The sequence below is a fragment of the Erinaceus europaeus genome, chromosome 13, assembly GCF_950295315.1.
Source record: "Erinaceus europaeus chromosome 13, mEriEur2.1, whole genome shotgun sequence".
Lineage (NCBI taxonomy): Eukaryota > Metazoa > Chordata > Mammalia > Eulipotyphla > Erinaceidae > Erinaceus > Erinaceus europaeus.
This window is the reverse complement of record NC_080174.1, coordinates 1,426,223-1,442,896: the sequence shown is the minus strand read 5'-3', so window position 1 is coordinate 1,442,896 and position 16,674 is coordinate 1,426,223. Positions and strand designations below refer to the sequence as shown.

At 57.9% G+C, this 16,674-nt stretch overlaps 1 protein-coding gene across 4 annotated transcripts in view; it reads left to right on the top strand.

The window, feature by feature from the left end:
* Window positions 1–16,674, top strand: part of PRKN (parkin RBR E3 ubiquitin protein ligase) — a 362,091-nt gene that overhangs the window by 310,228 nt on the left and 35,189 nt on the right. For all 4 annotated transcript variants that reach the window (XM_060205131.1, XM_060205132.1, XM_060205130.1 and 1 more), the window contains one exon: window positions 16,483–16,619. In XM_060205131.1, the coding sequence (XP_060061114.1) occupies window positions 16,483–16,619 (137 nt within the window). The remainder of the gene's footprint in view (window positions 1–16,482; window positions 16,620–16,674) is intronic.

The following is a 16,674-nucleotide window of genomic DNA, read 5'->3' as shown; positions in this document are numbered from 1 at the left end:
ACAGTCCAGGTTTTGTTTCATGTTTCCCTTTCTGTTCTTGTTTTTAGAACAGAGTTTGTTTTTTCAGTGACTTAATAATGATTAACAAAATTATAGGGCATAAGGGGTACAATTCCATACAATTCTCACCAGAAGAGTAAGTACCACATTCCATCCCCTCCACTGGAAGCTTCCCTGTTCTTTATCCCTCTGGGAGGATGGACCCAGATTCTCTATGGGGAGCAGAAGGTGGGAGGTCTGGCTTCTGTCATTGCTTCTCCACTGGACATGGGTGTTGGCAGGTGGACCCACACCCCCAGCCTGCGTCTGTCTGTCCCTAGTGGGGCAGGGCTCTGGGGAGGGGAGGTTCCAGGACACATGGGTGAGGGCGTCTGCCCGGGGAGGTCAGGATGGAGTCATTGTAGCATCTGCAGATTTGTGGGTGAAAAACATTAAGATATAAAGCAGAATGAATTGTTTAATAATGAGCAAACTATAAAGATAAGCATATAGCAGATTTGGGGTCATTGTGTGGGGAAAATCTAGGAGGTCTATTTTAGGTATATTCCATGAGGCCCATGACTTTACTAATTTTTGCCTGAGTCCAATAGCTAATATTCAGGTGGAGTAAAAGTATTATCTGGGAAAATGATGTCAGAGTTGGGAGTAGGACTAGAAAGCTAGATCAGGATAGAGAGTAGCTTCCAAACATGGAAAACGTATCTAAATACCATTAATTATAAACCCCATCAGTCTGCCCTAGGACCTGTGTCTATCCATAACCAGCACAGGAGCCTGTGTGACCTCTGAGTCCCTGTCAGTCTGAGCTCACAGTCCCTGGTCATAGCTGGAACATTCCAGGCTGCCCTCATTTCAGGACCCGTCTTCCTCGAGGGGCAGAGAGTGTTGACCCAGCCTCCCTCTGGAGAGTGGGGCTGGGCTGTCCCTACCATGGCTGCTCTGCAGGGAGGGCAAGGTCCTGCAGAGGCCCACAGGAGGGTTTACGATGTTGTTCCTGATGGAGATGGCCAGTGATGCTGGAGAGAGGGATCTGCTAGAGATCATGTCTGTGTGGGGATCCCAGGATTCCCTGGCCTGGTAGTAACCCAAAGAGCCATCATGAAAGTATTTGAGTCTCTTGCCCTTATCCATTTTTTGTCATCCTTACTTTATCTGGCCAGGTTAGCCTTAGAGTGATCAAGGGAAGTGAAATAGGAAGTGGGTGAGGAGGGTGTCGAGGTCTAATAGAAATTAATTGATTAGGCCCTCTGTGGTGTCTTTTTTAGGCCTTTCTCCTTGCTTGCTGCACTAGTCTCTGCTGTGAACTTTTACATTAAGGTGCATATTTTCCCCTAACTTATGGTCACATGTGCTGTATCCCACGGGCCCTGGTCTTTATCTAGGCTCTGTGGCTTTATTAGGAAGTGCGCCACCCGACGACGTGGAATTAAGGCGTCCTGTGAGCTGGGAACGGTCTCACCAGAGTAATGGAGTAAAGGGCTGACACTCCACGCCTGGTGTCTCTTGGACACAATCCTAAGTGAAACATGTCAGGGTGCTGTTTGCATTGATTCCTTGCTGTCTCGGAGTTTAAGAAGACCACAGAAAATTAACATTCTAGCCAAGTCCTTTGGGAACTTGGTTCACTTTGAAAATCCCATGGGTAGTGTTTACTGTAAGCCAAGTTCCCAAAGACCTTGGTTATGATACTTACTAGCTGTCATCTTTTTAAGCAGCAGGAACCTTCTCCGTTCTCTGCAAACCCACATTTCTCCCAGTCCGGAACTTCTGGGGATTTTTCTTGTTCTCCTTCTTGCTTCTCTGGATTCATACCATTTGGTCCTGCATCTGTGATCTCAATCAAATCAAAATTCAATGAAATCACCTATAGTCTTAGACCAAGGAAGCCTTTTCCAGAACCACTATGCCGTGTGCCCTGCCCATATTGCTAATCTTTAGTTCTGAACGCTGCTTCCCCCCAGTGGTGCTCATCTAGTTCCTCCGTGTGATTTCCAAGCCTGGGATATCCAGGGGTCCCCCGGCCCCTTCACCCACCTCTCCTACTAGCAGGACAGGGCTGGGGTGGAGTCTAGCCACTCACACACCTGCCTGGGGAGCAAGGTGCCCCCATCTTCCCAGGAAACTCCAGGCCCCTTCCAAACACTCTGCCTCTGGACACCCACTGCTTTTCCCTGACTCCTGAGAAGGGCCTGTGCCAGCTGTCCACATAGACGTCTGCACAGCCCTTCCAGCGAAGGGCCCCGCCGGCAGACGACAGCCAGAAGGGTTCTTGTGTCCACTGCGGGTAGCTTACAGACGTGTCATGGGAGGGCAGTGTGTGCCAGCCTGGCATCTGTGCAGGCATGGGTGGCTGTTTGTCTGCATGGGTGGCTGTTTGCATGGGTGGCTGCTTGCATGGGTGGCTGTATGTCTGCATAGGTGGCTGTTTATCTGCATAGGTGGCTGTTTGTCTGCATGGGTGGCTGTTTGTCTGCATGGATGGCTGTTTGTCTGTCTCCATGAAGTGCCACAAACAGGATTTTATAGCACGTTCCTGTTTGCTTGTTTTTCTCACTAGGAATTTGTGACTGTGTTTTTCCTCCACTGGATATTTTTTGGTTTTTTTTTTCCATTTCAGTCTCAGAAAGAAGAAAGACAGAGGTGGGGAGGACAGAATGGAGAGACACCTCAGCACTTCTCTACCATTCTTGGAGCTGCCCCAGGGTCCTTGCTTGGTGCTCGTGTGGCGCTGGGAGCTGAGATGGATCCTCATGTTAGGGTGTGAGGTCCACCATGTGAGATGTCTCCCAGCCTCTAACACGCTCTCTCTGGTTGAGTGCACTCATTACTGTACACAGAGACCTGGGTTCAAGCCCCTGATCCCCACCTGCAAGAAGAAAGCTTCACAAGTGGTGAAGCGGGTCTGCAGGTGTCTCTCCTTCTCTCTCTCTTCCCTTCCTTCTTGATTTCTCTCTGTGTCTAGCCAATAAATACATACATACATAAATAAAATATTTTAAAAGGAAATTACATCCAAGCAAAGGAGATATTTTTGACATTTTCAATACCTTCATAACATGCATACATATACATGCCAACCACAGCTTTCCAACTACCCATCTGCCCTTGGCATCTGGGTGGCACACACACTTTGACAAGTAGTGCACAGAGGGGGTCGGGCGGTAGCACAGCGGGTTAAGCGCATGTGGCGCAAAGCGCAGGGACCGGCGTAAGGATCCCGGTTCGAGCCCCTGGCTCCCCACCTGCAGGGAAGTTGCTTCACAGGCGGTGAAGCAGTTCTGCAGGTGTCTGTCTTTCTCTCCCCCTCTCTGTCTTCCCCTCCTCTCTCCATTTCTCTCTGTCCTAGCCAAAAGTGACGACATCAACAATGGCAATAATAATAACCACAATGAGGCTACAACAACAAGGGCAACAACAACAACAACAACAAATAGTGCACAGAAGCTAGGGTGGGGCTGGGGCCTGAGAGGCCTAGGGGACCCAGGAGGCAGCAGGGAGGACTGAGCTGAGGATGAGCGTTATGTGCAGACACCTGTCACACATGGATGAGGAACTGTACCCTTGGATGACAACTTGTCACAGTCATTGTTCACCCAATAAAACAGACAGACAGACAGACAAAGAAATGGCGTTGCCGGGTCAAGTAGCAGAAACGCTGCCCCCGCAAGTCTTTCCTGAGAGTCGGGCAGGGCCATGCCACCCCCACTCAGCTTATCACTGAGGCTTTTATTTGAATATGTTCCTATCCAACAGACAAATAACAGAACCCGTAGTTTATAAAGATCGAGAGTAACTTGAGCCTCTTTTGAAGGATTGTTGACCACTTGCACTCGAGTCCTGTGAGTCACTTTTTGTGTTTACTTTTCAATTGAATTACTTTTTAGCCGATTGGAAAACAAATCATATTCATTCACATGGGTTGGCAGTACTATGTGATTCTGAGAATATAGCTTCTTGCCCCTTCAGATATGTGAGCCTCACGGATGTGCTAGTGCCAGGTCACTGTCAAAACTCATTGTTCTCTCTCCTGCTGATTTGTAAAATCTTAAAAAACAAACAAAAAAAAAAAAAAACAGATTTAGGACACTAGTCTTTTGAGATCTGTGCTATCAACATGTACCCTGTGCACTCAACCAGGTGTGCCACCACCCGGCCCCCTTTGCTATCAACATGTAACACGTTCCTCAGTTTGTTGGCTGACTGCTGGAGTCATTAGCAATTGCTGCCAGACAAGTTATCCTTTCCTTAATTTATTTGACAGAGACAGAGACAGAGAGAGGCTGGGAGAGAGCACAACACCAAAGCTTCCTTCAGTGCACCCAGGCCGGCTTGCACCTGAGTCCTGCACATGACAGTGCACTGCGCTATCCCATGAGCCACTTTTCCGGGCCCTGCTGTCTCTAAGACACCTGCTTTAGGGCCTGCAGCTTGCTAACTGGATAGGGCACCTCCTATTTATTTACTTACTTATTTTACCGCCAGGGTTATCTCTGGGGTTCGGTGCTGGAACCATGAATCCACTGCTCCTGGAGGTCGTTTTTTCCATTTTACTTGATAAGACAGAGAGAAACTGAGAGGGGATGGGGAGGTAGAGAGGGAGAGAGACAGAGAGACTCTGAAGCCCTGTTCCACCACTCAGGAAGCTTTCCTCCTGCAGGTGGGAGCCAGGGGCTTGAACCCGGGTCCTTGCACAATGTAATGTGTGCGCTCAACCAAGTGCACCACCATCTGGTCCTGAAACTTCCTGTCCCGTTTTCCCCCACCCCATTCTCGTGCCTGAAGGGTGTCTCGAGGCTCGGCTGTCTCTGCTGTTTTCCAGTCTAAGCCACTCGGCTTCCTTTGGCTTTGCTGGTGAATCGTCTGTGCGTTTTCCTGGACTTCACTCATCTGTGTGCTCAGTCAAGCGGGTGAGGAAGCACCAAATTGGGGCAGGCCCCGTGGCCCATGTGGACCTCGTAGGGCCGTGGGCTGAGAGAGCTAGGCCAGCAGGCTGTGTGTGTGCCGGGAGCCAACCTTCCTCTCCTGTGCTTGACTGTTCCTTCGTAACCGAGGCTGGATGCCAACCGCGGGGCTAGCGGTTTCCTTACCTCCATTTACAGGCCTTTCCCTGAGTCCCTGTGCACACTGGCTCCGTCTCTGTTACCGCTGGGCATCTGAACGCTTACTGACACGAGTGCTTAGGAGGAGAAGAAACTTGCCCTTCAGTGCACCAGTCAGTACTAGCAGAATCAGGTGACAATGCCGGTGACAGTGCTGAATTCCATGTGTCTGGAGAGTAGACTCCCTCTCTCAGCAGAGCTCCCTGACTCTTGTTGCTGCCATCACAGTGCTGAGTTGGAGTTCGACAGAAAGAAAGTTGTCTTTCTCACTCCGGGAACTTAAAAAAAAAAGAAAAGAAAAGAAGTGCAGTGCAGAGTGAGACACTCCAGTCCTCTCCCAGTCGTCCCCTGGTCTTGTACTGGGCTAGGCCAGAGCAAAGAGACCCCCACCTGCAGAGTAGATCGGGCGTTGACTGAGCAGAGGGACCCCCGGCTGCAGAGTAGGCTGGGTGCTGACTGAGCAGAAGGAACCCCAGCGGCAGCGTAGGCTGGGTGCTGACTGAGCAGGACCCCAGGCTGCAGAGTAGGCTGGGTGCTGACTGAGCAGAGGGACCCCCGGCTGCAGAGTAGGCCAGGTGCTGACTGAGCAGAGGGACCCCCGGCTGCAGAGTAGGCCGGGTGCTGACTGAGCAGAGGGACCCCCGGCTGCAGAGTAGGCTGGGTGCTGACTGAGCAGAAGGACCCTCGGCTGCAGAATAGGCCGGGTGCTGACTGAGCAGAGGGACCCCCGGCTGCAGAGTAGGATGGGTGCTGACTGAGCAGAGGGACCCCCGGCTGCAGAGTAGGCTGGGTGCTGACTGAGCAGAAGGACCCCCAGCTGCAGAGTAGATCGGGCGTTGACTGAGCAGAAGGACCCCCGGCTGCAGAGTGGGCTGGGTGCTGACTGAGCAGAAGGACCCCCAGCTGCAGAGTAGATCGGGCATTGACTGAGCAGAAGGACCCCCAGCTGCAGAATAGGCTGGGTGCTGACTGAGCAGAGGGACCCCCGGCTGCAGAATAGGCCGGGTGCTGACTGAGCAGAGGGACCCCCGGCTGCAGAATAGGCCGGGTGCTGACTGAGCAGAGGGACCCCCGGCTGCAGAATAGGCCGGGTGCTGACTGAGCAGAGGGACCCCCGGCTGCAGAGTAGGCTGGGTGCTGACTGAGCAGAGGGACCCCCGGCTGCAGAATAGGCCGGGTGCTGACTGAGCAGAAGGACCCCCAGCTACAGAGTAGGGCTGGGTGCTGACTGAGCAGAGGGACCCCCGGCTGCAGAGTAGGCCAGGTGCTGACTGAGCAGAAGGACCCCCAGCTGCAGAGTAGGCCGGGTGCTGACTGAGCAGAGGGACCCCCGGCTGCAGAGTAGATCGGGTGCTGACTGAGCAGAAGGACCCTCCGCTGCAGAATAGGCCGGGTGCTGACTGAGCAGAGGGACCCCCGGCTGCAGAGTAGGCTGGGTGCTGACTGAGCAGAGGGACCCCCGGCTGCAGAGTAGGCTGGGTGCTGACTGAGCAGGACCCCCGGCTGCAGAGTAGGCTGGGTGCTGACTGAGCAGAAGGACCCCCGGCTGCAGAGTAGGCTGGGTGCTGACTGAGCAGAAGGACCCCCAGCTGCAGAGTAGGCCGGGTGCTGACTGAGCAGAGAGACCCCCGGCTGCAGAGTAGGTCGGGTGCTGACTGAGCAGAAGGACCCCCGGCTGCAGAGTAGGCCGGGTGCTGACTGAGCAGAGGGACCCCAAGCTGCAGAGTAGGCTGGGTGCTGACTGAGCAGGACCCCCGGCTGCAGAGTAGGCCGGGTGCTGACTGAGCAGGACCCCCCGACTGCAGAGTAGGCTGGGTGCTGACTGAGCAGAGGGACCCCCGGCTGCAGAGTAGGCTGGGTGCTGACTGAGCAGGACCCCCGACTGCAGAGTAGGCTGGGTGCTGACTGAGCAAAAGGACCCCCGGCTGCAGAGTAGGCCGGGTGCTGACTGAGCAGAGGGACCCCCGGCTGCAGAGTAGGCTGGGTGCTGACTGAGCAGAGGGACCCCCGGCTGCAGAGTAGGCCGGGTGCTGAATGAGCAGAGGGACCCCCGGCTGCAGAGTAGGCTGGGTGCTGACTGAGCAGAGGGACCCCCGGCTGCAGAGTAGGCCGGGTGCTGACTGAGCAGAAGGACCCCCAGCTGCAGAGTAGGCCGGGTGCTGACTGAGCAGAGGGACCCCTGGCTGCAGAGTAGGCCAGGTGCTGACTGAGCAGAGGGACCCCCGGCTGCAGAATAGGCCGGGTGCTGACTGAGCAGAGGGACCCCCGGCTGCAGAGTAGGCTGGGTGCTGACTGAGCAGAAGGACCCCCAGCTGCAGAGTAGATCGGGCGTTGACTGAGCAGAAGGACCCCCAGCTACAGAATAGGCTGGGTGCTGACTGAGCAGAGGGACCCCCAGCTGCAGAGTAGGCCGGGTTCTGACTGAGCAGAGGGAACCCCGGCTGCAGAGTAGGCTGGGTGCTGACTGAGCAGAAGGACCCCCGGCTGCAGAGTAGGCCGGGTGCTGACTGAGCAGAGGGACCCCCGGCTGCAGAGTAGGCTGGGTGCTGACTGAGCAGAGGGACCCCCGGCTGCAGAGTAGGCCGGGTGCTGACTGAGCAGAGGGACCCCCGGCTGCAGAGTAGGCTGGGTGCTGACTGAGCAGAGGGACCCCCGGCTGCAGAGTAGGCCGGGTGCTGACTGAGCAGGAGGACCCCCAGCTGCAGAGTAGGCCGGGTGCTGACTGAGCAGAGGGACCCCTGGCTGCAGAGTAGGCCGGGTGCTGACTGAGCAGAGGGACCCCCGGCTGCAGAGTAGGCTGGGTGCTGACTGAGCAGAGGGACCCCCGGCTGCAGAGTAGGCCGGGTGCTGACTGAGCAGGAGGACCCCCAGCTGCAGAGTAGGCCGGGTGCTGACTGAGCAGAAGGACCCCTGGCTGCAGAGTAGGCCGGGTGCTGACTGAGCAGAAGGACCCCTGGCTGCAGAGTAGGCCGGGTGCTGACTGAGCAGGACCCCCGGCTGCAGAGTAGGCCGGGTGCTGACTGAGCAGGACCCCGGGCTGCAGAGTAGGCTGGGTGCTGACTGAGCAGAGGGACCCCCGGCTGCAGAGTAGGCCGGGTGCTGACTGAGCAGAGGGACCCCTGGCTGCAGAGCAGGCCGGGTGCTGACTGAGCAGGACCCCCGGCTGCAGAGTAGGCTGGGTGCTGACTGAGCAGAGGGACCCCCAGCTGCAGAGTAGGCCGGGTGCTGACTGAGCAGAGGGACCCCCGGCTGCAGAGTAGGCCGGGTGTTGACTGAGCAGGACCCCCGGCTGCAGAGTAGGCTGGGTGCTGACTGAGCAGGACCCCCGGCTGCAGAGTAGGCTGGGTGCTGACTGAGCAGAGGGACCCCCGGCTGCAGAGTAGGCTGGGTGCTGACTGAGCAGGACCCCCGGCTGCAGAGTAGGCTGGGTGCTGACTGAGCAGGACCCCCGACTGCAGAGTAGGCTGGGTGCTGACTGAGCAGAGGGACCCCCGGCTGCAGAGTAGGCCGGGTGCTGACTGAGCAGGACCCCCGGCTGCAGAGTAGGCTGGGTGCTGACTGAGCAGGACCCCCGACTGCAGAGTAGGCTGGGTGCTGACTGAGCAGAAGGACCCCCGGCTGCAGAGTAGGCCGGGTGCTGACTGAGCAGAGGGACCCCTGGCTGCAGAGTAGGCTGGGTGCTGACTGAGCAGAGGGACCCCCGGCTGCAGAGTAGGCCGGGTGCTGACTGAGCAGAGGGACCCCCGGCTGCAGAGTAGGCCGGGTGCTGACTGAGCAGAGGGACCCCCGGCTGCAGAGTAGGCCGGGTGCTAACTGAGCAGAAGGACCCCCAGCTGCAGAGTAGGCTGGGTGCTGACTGAGCAAAAGGACCCCCGGCTGCAGAGTAGGCCGGGTGCTGACTGAGCAGAGGGACCCCCGGCTGCAGAGTAGGCTGGGTGCTGACTGAGCAGAGGGACCCCCGGCTGCAGAGTAGGCTGGGTGCTGACTGAGCAGAGGGACCCCCGGCTGCAGAGTAGGCTGGGTGCTGACTGAGCAGAGGGACCCCCGGCTGCAGAGTAGGCCGGGTGCTGACTGAGCAGAAGGACCCCCAGCTGCAGAGTAGGCCGGGTGCTGACTAAGCAGAGGGACCCCCGGCTGCAGAATAGGCCGGGTGCTGACTGAGCAGAGGGACCCCCGGCTGCAGAGTAGGCTGGGTGCTGACTGAGCAGAGGGACCCCCGGCTGCAGAGTAGGCCGGGTGCTGACTGAGCAGAAGGACCCCCAGCTGCAGAGTAGGCCGGGTGCTGACTAAGCAGAGGGACCCCCGGCTGCAGAATAGGCCGGGTGCTGACTGAGCAGAGGGACCCCCGGCTGCAGAGTAGGCTGGGTGCTGACTGAGCAGAAGGACCCCCAGCTGCAGAGTAGATCGGGCGTTGACTGAGCAGAAGGACCCCCAGCTACAGAATAGGCTGGGTGCTGACTGAGCAGAGGGACCCCCAGCTGCAGAGTAGGCCGGGTGCTGACTGAGCAGAGGGAACCCCGGCTGCAGAGTAGGCTGGGTGCTGACTGAGCAGAAGGACCCCCGGCTGCAGAGTAGGCCGGGTGCTGACTGAGCAGAGGGACCCCCGGCTGCAGAGTAGGCTGGGTGCTGACTGAGCAGAGGGACCCCCGGCTGCAGAGTAGGCTGGGTGCTGACTGAGCAGGACCCCGGGCTGCAGAGTAGGCTGGGTGCTGACTGAGCAGAGGGACCCCCGGCTGCAGAGTAGGCCGGGTGCTAACTGAGCAGAAGGACCCCCAGCTGCAGAGTAGGCTGGGTGCTGACTGAGCAAAAGGACCCCCGGCTGCAGAGTAGGCCGGGTGCTGACTGAGCAGAGGGACCCCCGGCTGCAGAGTAGGCTGGGTGCTGACTGAGCAGAGGGACCCCCGGCTGCAGAGTAGGCTGGGTGCTGACTGAGCAGAGGGACCCCCGGCTGCAGAGTAGGCTGGGTGCTGACTGAGCAGAGGGACCCCCGGCTGCAGAGTAGGCCGGGTGCTGACTGAGCAGAAGGACCCCCAGCTGCAGAGTAGGCCGGGTGCTGACTAAGCAGAGGGACCCCCGGCTGCAGAATAGGCCGGGTGCTGACTGAGCAGAGGGACCCCCGGCTGCAGAGTAGGCTGGGTGCTGACTGAGCAGAGGGACCCCCGGCTGCAGAGTAGGCCGGGTGCTGACTGAGCAGAAGGACCCCCAGCTGCAGAGTAGGCCGGGTGCTGACTAAGCAGAGGGACCCCCGGCTGCAGAATAGGCCGGGTGCTGACTGAGCAGAGGGACCCCCGGCTGCAGAGTAGGCTGGGTGCTGACTGAGCAGAAGGACCCCCAGCTGCAGAGTAGATCGGGCGTTGACTGAGCAGAAGGACCCCCAGCTACAGAATAGGCTGGGTGCTGACTGAGCAGAGGGACCCCCAGCTGCAGAGTAGGCCGGGTGCTGACTGAGCAGAGGGAACCCCGGCTGCAGAGTAGGCTGGGTGCTGACTGAGCAGAAGGACCCCCGGCTGCAGAGTAGGCCGGGTGCTGACTGAGCAGAGGGACCCCCGGCTGCAGAGTAGGCTGGGTGCTGACTGAGCAGAGGGACCCCCGGCTGCAGAGTAGGCCGGGTGCTGACTGAGCAGAGGGACCCCCGGCTGCAGAGTAGGCTGGGTGCTGACTGAGCAGAGGGACCCCCGGCTGCAGAGTAGGCCGGGTGCTGACTGAGCAGGAGGACCCCCAGCTGCAGAGTAGGCCGGGTGCTGACTGAGCAGAGGGACCCCTGGCTGCAGAGTAGGCCGGGTGCTGACTGAGCAGAGGGACCCCCGGCTGCAGAGTAGGCTGGGTGCTGACTGAGCAGAGGGACCCCCGGCTGCAGAGTAGGCCGGGTGCTGACTGAGCAGGAGGACCCCCAGCTGCAGAGTAGGCCGGGTGCTGACTGAGCAGAAGGACCCCTGGCTGCAGAGTAGGCCGGGTGCTGACTGAGCAGGACCCCCGGCTGCAGAGTAGGCCGGGTGCTGACTGAGCAGGACCCCGGGCTGCAGAGTAGGCTGGGTGCTGACTGAGCAGAGGGACCCCCGGCTGCAGAGTAGGCCGGGTGCTGACTGAGCAGAGGGACCCCTGGCTGCAGAGCAGGCCGGGTGCTGACTGAGCAGGACCCCCGGCTGCAGAGTAGGCTGGGTGCTGACTGAGCAGAGGGACCCCCGGCTGCAGAGTAGGCCGGGTGCTGACTGAGCAGGAGGACCCCCAGCTGCAGAGTAGGCCGGGTGCTGACTGAGCAGAAGGACCCCTGGCTGCAGAGTAGGCCGGGTCCTGACTGAGCAGGACCCCCGGCTGCAGAGTAGGCCGGGTGCTGACTGAGCAGGACCCCGGGCTGCAGAGTAGGCTGGGTGCTGACTGAGCAGAGGGACCCCCGGCTGCAGAGTAGGCCGGGTGCTGACTGAGCAGAGGGACCCCTGGCTGCAGAGCAGGCCGGGTGCTGACTGAGCAGGACCCCCGGCTGCAGAGTAGGCTGGGTGCTGACTGAGCAGAGGGACCCCCAGCTGCAGAGTAGGCCAGGTGCTGACTGAGCAGAGGGACCCCCGGCTGCAGAGTAGGCCGGGTGTTGACTGAGCAGGACCCCCGGCTGCAGAGTAGGCTGGGTGCTGACTGAGCAGGACCCCCGACTGCAGAGTAGGCTGGGTGCTGACTGAGCAGAAGGACCCCCGGCTGCAGAGTAGGCCGGGTGCTGACTGAGCAGAGGGACCCCTGGCTGCAGAGTAGGCTGGGTGCTGACTGAGCAGAGGGACCCCCGGCTGCAGAGTAGGCCGGGTGCTGACTGAGCAGAGGGACCCCCGGCTGCAGAGTAGGCCGGGTGCTGACTGAGCAGAGGGACCCCCGGCTGCTGAGTAGGCCGAGTGCTGACTGAGCAGAGGGACCCCCGGCTGCAGAGTAGGCCGGGTGCTGACTGAGCAGAGGGACCCCCAGCTGCAGAGTAGGCCGGGTGCTGACTGAGCAGGACCCCCGGCTGCAGAGTAGGCTGGGTGCTGACTGAGCAGGACCCCCGGCTGCAGAGTAGGCCGGGTGCTGACTGAGCAGGACCCCCGGCTGCAGAGTAGGCTGGGTGCTGACTGAGCAGAGGGACCCCCGGCTGCAGAGTAGGCCGGGTGCTGACTGAGCAGAGGGACCCCCGGCTGCAGAGTAGGCCGGGTGCTGACTGAGCAGAGGGACCCCTGGCTGCAGAGTAGATCGGGTGCTATTCCCGGCTGCAGAGTCGGCTGGGCTGGTGTTTGCCCGGAGTGGTGATTCTCCTGCAAGTTCCGGGTCCTCCCCTCAGCCTTGCAGGCGGGAACCTGCACACTGCTAACCACTGTCGGCTGCTTGCCTTCCTTCCTTTCTTTTTTCTTTCCTTCTTCCTTCCTCCCTTTCTTCCTTTCTTTCTTATTTCTTTTTATTATTATTATTGTTACTAGGGTTGTCACTGGGGCTCAGTGCCAGCACTGCAAATCCGCTGCTCCAGGCAGCCATATTTCCTTTTATTTTCCCATTTTATTTGATAGAATAGAGAGGAATTTAGGGGTGAGGGAGAGAGAGACGAGGTAGTGCGGGGGAGCGCACCCTGAGGAGTGCGCCTGTCACCATGCGTAGGGACCCGGTTCAAGCCCCCTTTCCCCACCTGCCAGAGGAAGCTTCACACCTGCACCTGCTGTCACTTGTCAGCAGAGGGACACGGAGTCCCCAGCTTCTGGGTCTCTGTCCTCACCGGAGAGCCCCCATCCCTCCCGTTTGTCCGTTTGTTACTGAGAGGTCAAGGGCCCAGTGCTTCTGCCCCAGCTCTGAAGCACTGTCCAGAGTGGTCACAGCAAAGGCCCTCAGTGACTGTGGGCTGGAGAAACAGGCACGAAATCCAGAGCTAAGACTCTGCGACTTCAGGCATCAGCCAGTGGAATTTTAATGGCCTGTTTGGAAAAAAAAAAAAAAGATTGTTTTTAAGCAGTTTCGAGAGTTAGGCATAATGTGTTTGTTATGCTATAAGTAAACTGTTGCCTATTTAATAATTCAGGGTGCAGGAATCTGCACTATAGATGTATGGTGCTCTTTGAACAATTATTAAAATGGCTTTGCTATTAGCTAGACATGAATCATAACCAAGTTGCTATGGAAGATACTCTAATATGATTCTGAGAAAGCTCTCCACCCAGGTCAACAGGCAGGTCTGGATTTTCTCCGTCCTGGAGTCAGCACGTGATGGGTGTTGGCTGCTTCTCCTTTGTGTCTTTCTGCTGCGTCATCCCCAAACTGGCTTTTCCCAGCTGGACTTTGTCACCTGTGTGCCTACAGGAAGCTGGGGAGCCCCTGCACTCTGCAGATGTGAGGCCGAGTCCAGGAGAATGGCCCCCATCCCTCAGCAAACACCACCTTCTGCTAGGCAAGGAGGCCACAGATGGGGCTGCAGAGGTGGCCCTGGCCCCAAGGGCTGGCAGAGGGACACAGGCGACGTTGTCACCAGGGAATTGGGGAACAAAAGCCACCATGCCCGGGGTGCAGAAAAGCAGCTTTATTGACATATCAGATCCAGATTGGCTCATGCTAGGCCTGAATTCTGATGGTTCTTCTCTCTCTCTCTCTCTCTCTCTCTCTCTCTCTCTCTCTCTCTCTCTCTTCTTGGTTTTTTTTGGTTTTTTTGTTTGTTTTTAGTTTTGTTTCTTGCCTGTAGGGTTATCACTGGGACTCTGTTCCTACACTGTGAGGAGTCCACTGCTCCTGATGGTCATTTTTTCCATTTTATTGGATAAGAAAGAAATTGAGAAAGGAGAGGAAATAGAAAGGGAGAGAGAAAGAGGCCCTTGAAACCCTGCTTCACCGCTGGTGAAGCTTCCCCCCTGCAGGTGGGGAGCGGGGGCCTGAACCCAGAAGGCCGCGCTGGTCCTTGCTCAGTCCTGTGTGTGCTTAGCCCGGTGTGCCGTGGCCCAGCTTCCCAGAGTCTCTCACATCAGCGTACAAGGAAAGGCTGGGAGGTGATCCGCAATGTTAGGCCACATGCAGTCCCTGAGAGAGGAGACATGCAAGCCGGGGGGGTGGTGTGGGTGGGGGGGGGGGTAAAATGTTAACTTGCTTTTAAAAAAGGCTTCAAGGCTCTGCAAACAGTGGGCAACGGGGGAATTAGGTCTGGAATTCATAGATGCCCACCAGACCTGGCACTAACATCTGTGATCACTTTATGCCCTTCTCCAGTGTGAGCACCGCAGTGGGGAGCCTGGCCCTGGGAAGCACCTGGGAAGGGTCGAGAGGGAAGGTGCACACAGTGAGGGGGTCTCCCCCTGTGTGCCATGAGCTCATGCCCGAGCCCTCGCTGACTCTGGGCTTGGGGCCGGCGTCCTGGTTGAGATGGCCGAGTTTGTCCCTGCAGCCTGTGGGGTCATACGGGCATCTCTGTCTGCTGTTCCCCTAGTGGAGGTCAGGAGGAGAATGGGGAGACCCTGGGTGGGGGGCACTGGCACTTTGCTGCACCGCGTCTGCACAGGGGGACATGAGGCCGGGGCACAAGGGTATTGCCCAAGAGGCTGGGCCGGGCCAGGCGGCCACACCCGGCTCTCCCGGCTGAGTGCAGCAGCAGTGATGACGTCAACACACCTTATGTTTGTACAGCCGTACTTCCCTGCCATCTCTGAGGGGCGTTCATTGCAAGCCTCGTGCCCCTCATGCTGTGAGATCAGCGAGAAACAGCATGTGAGGAGGCCCCAGGAGGCAGGAACTTTGATGCTGTGGTGGAATCAAGGCCAGTAGGCGCATGGGAGTGGCGGCTCTCCAGAGGCTCACTGAGGACTGTGAGACAACGAGGACTTCTGAGAAGGTGTGGAGGCAGAATGCTGGTCTCCGGGGCCGTGTCCCCCGACACCCACAGTCTGCCACACCAGCTTCTGCATAAGTAGTTTTTAATTAAAAAATATGGAGCCATGCCGTGGTGCATTTGGTAGAGAACGCATCACAATGCGCAAGGACCCGACTTCAAGCCCCCACTCCCCAGCTGCAGGGGAAGAAGATTCATGAGCGGTGACGCAGGTCTGCTGGTCTCTCTTGCTCTCTCTCCCCACCTCCTTTTCCTCTTCCCCTCTTGATTCCTTCTGTCTCTACTTCATAAATACATAAAATATTTTTAAGAGTTATTGCCGTCAGGGTTATTGCTGGGGCTAGATGTCTGCATGATGAATCCACTACTCCCAGCAATCATTCTCTTCCTTTTTATAGAGAGTGAAAAATCATTCTCTTCTTTTTTATAGAGAGGGGAGGGAGAAGTGGCGTGAGAGAGAGAGAGAGAGAGCCACTGAAAGCACTGCTTCACCGTTCACGTGACCCCACCCCCTGCAGATGGGGGCTGGGGGCTTGAACCCAAGTCCTTGTGCCTGGTAACAGGAGCACTCAGCCTGGTGCACCACCTCCCAGTCCCTGCATCACAGATTCAGCAGTGATTTTGTTTTTCCTCATTGCAACCCACAGCCAGAGATGGTGGTCTGTGAATTCAAATCAGTACCTCACCCTCCAGGTGACAGTGAGGATTGGGCTTGGGGGCCGCTAGGGAAGGGTCAGAGGGCCCCAAATGTCCCCTGTCCAGGCCCAGGACTCCTTACTCTTCTGAGGACGAAAGCCCAGTTGTCTCAAGAGGTCAAGGGCCCAGACTGAGCTCCCCGGGCTCCCTTCATCCCCACGGACGGACGGCCGCTCTCTATCTGGTGGGAGCCCAGTTGAGCCCTGAGCCGCACGCGCCTCCTTGGCGCTCACCTCTGCCCTCAGGGCCCTGTCAGAGCTCCTGCCAGGCTCTGGGCCTGCTCTGAGCACCTCAGCTCTGTCCAGTTTTGTCTTTTCTTGAAACAATTTTCCTTCCTTCCTTCCTTCCTTCCTTCCTTTTTTTCTTTTTCTTTTCTTTCTTTTTTATCAGGGAGATTAATAGTTTACAGTCAACAGTAAATACAGTTGCTGGTCCATGTGTAACATTTCTCAGTTTTCTGCGAAACGCTCTCCCCCCAGCCCAGGTCCCCTTCCACCATCAGCTCCAGGGCCCTTGACTTTGAGGCAAGGCACCAGAGCCAGTCCACGTCCTGCTCTGTGTCTCCCCTTCTGTTCTTACTTCTCCACTTCCGTCCATGAGTGAGACCAGCCCATCTTCCTCCTGCTCTTTCTGGCTGGCCTCACTTCTCATGGTCCCATCCAGATGCTGGACTCCAGTTTCGACAGCGTGTTGGTAAATAGAGTGACAGAAGACATACCGTCAGGGGAAGCAGGGTCGCACTTTGTGGATGGGACCTCATGTCTGTGGGCTCTCTGGGCTGAGCGAGGACATAGAAGCCCCCTGAGCAGGTGCGGCCTGGGCCGGCTGAGGAGCAGGAGCAGGAGCAGGGCTGACGTGTCGCCTCTCTCCTCTCCACAGGAGCCCCGTGCTGGTCTTTCAGTGCCGCTCCCGACATGTCATCTGCCTGGACTGCTTCCACCTGTACTGCGTGACCAGGCTGAACGACCGGCAGTTCGTACACGACCCCAAGCTGGGCTACTCCCTGCCGTGTGTGGGTGAGTCCGGCACTCCGTCTCCGACTCTGGCTCGCAAACCACACTGGCGCCGTGA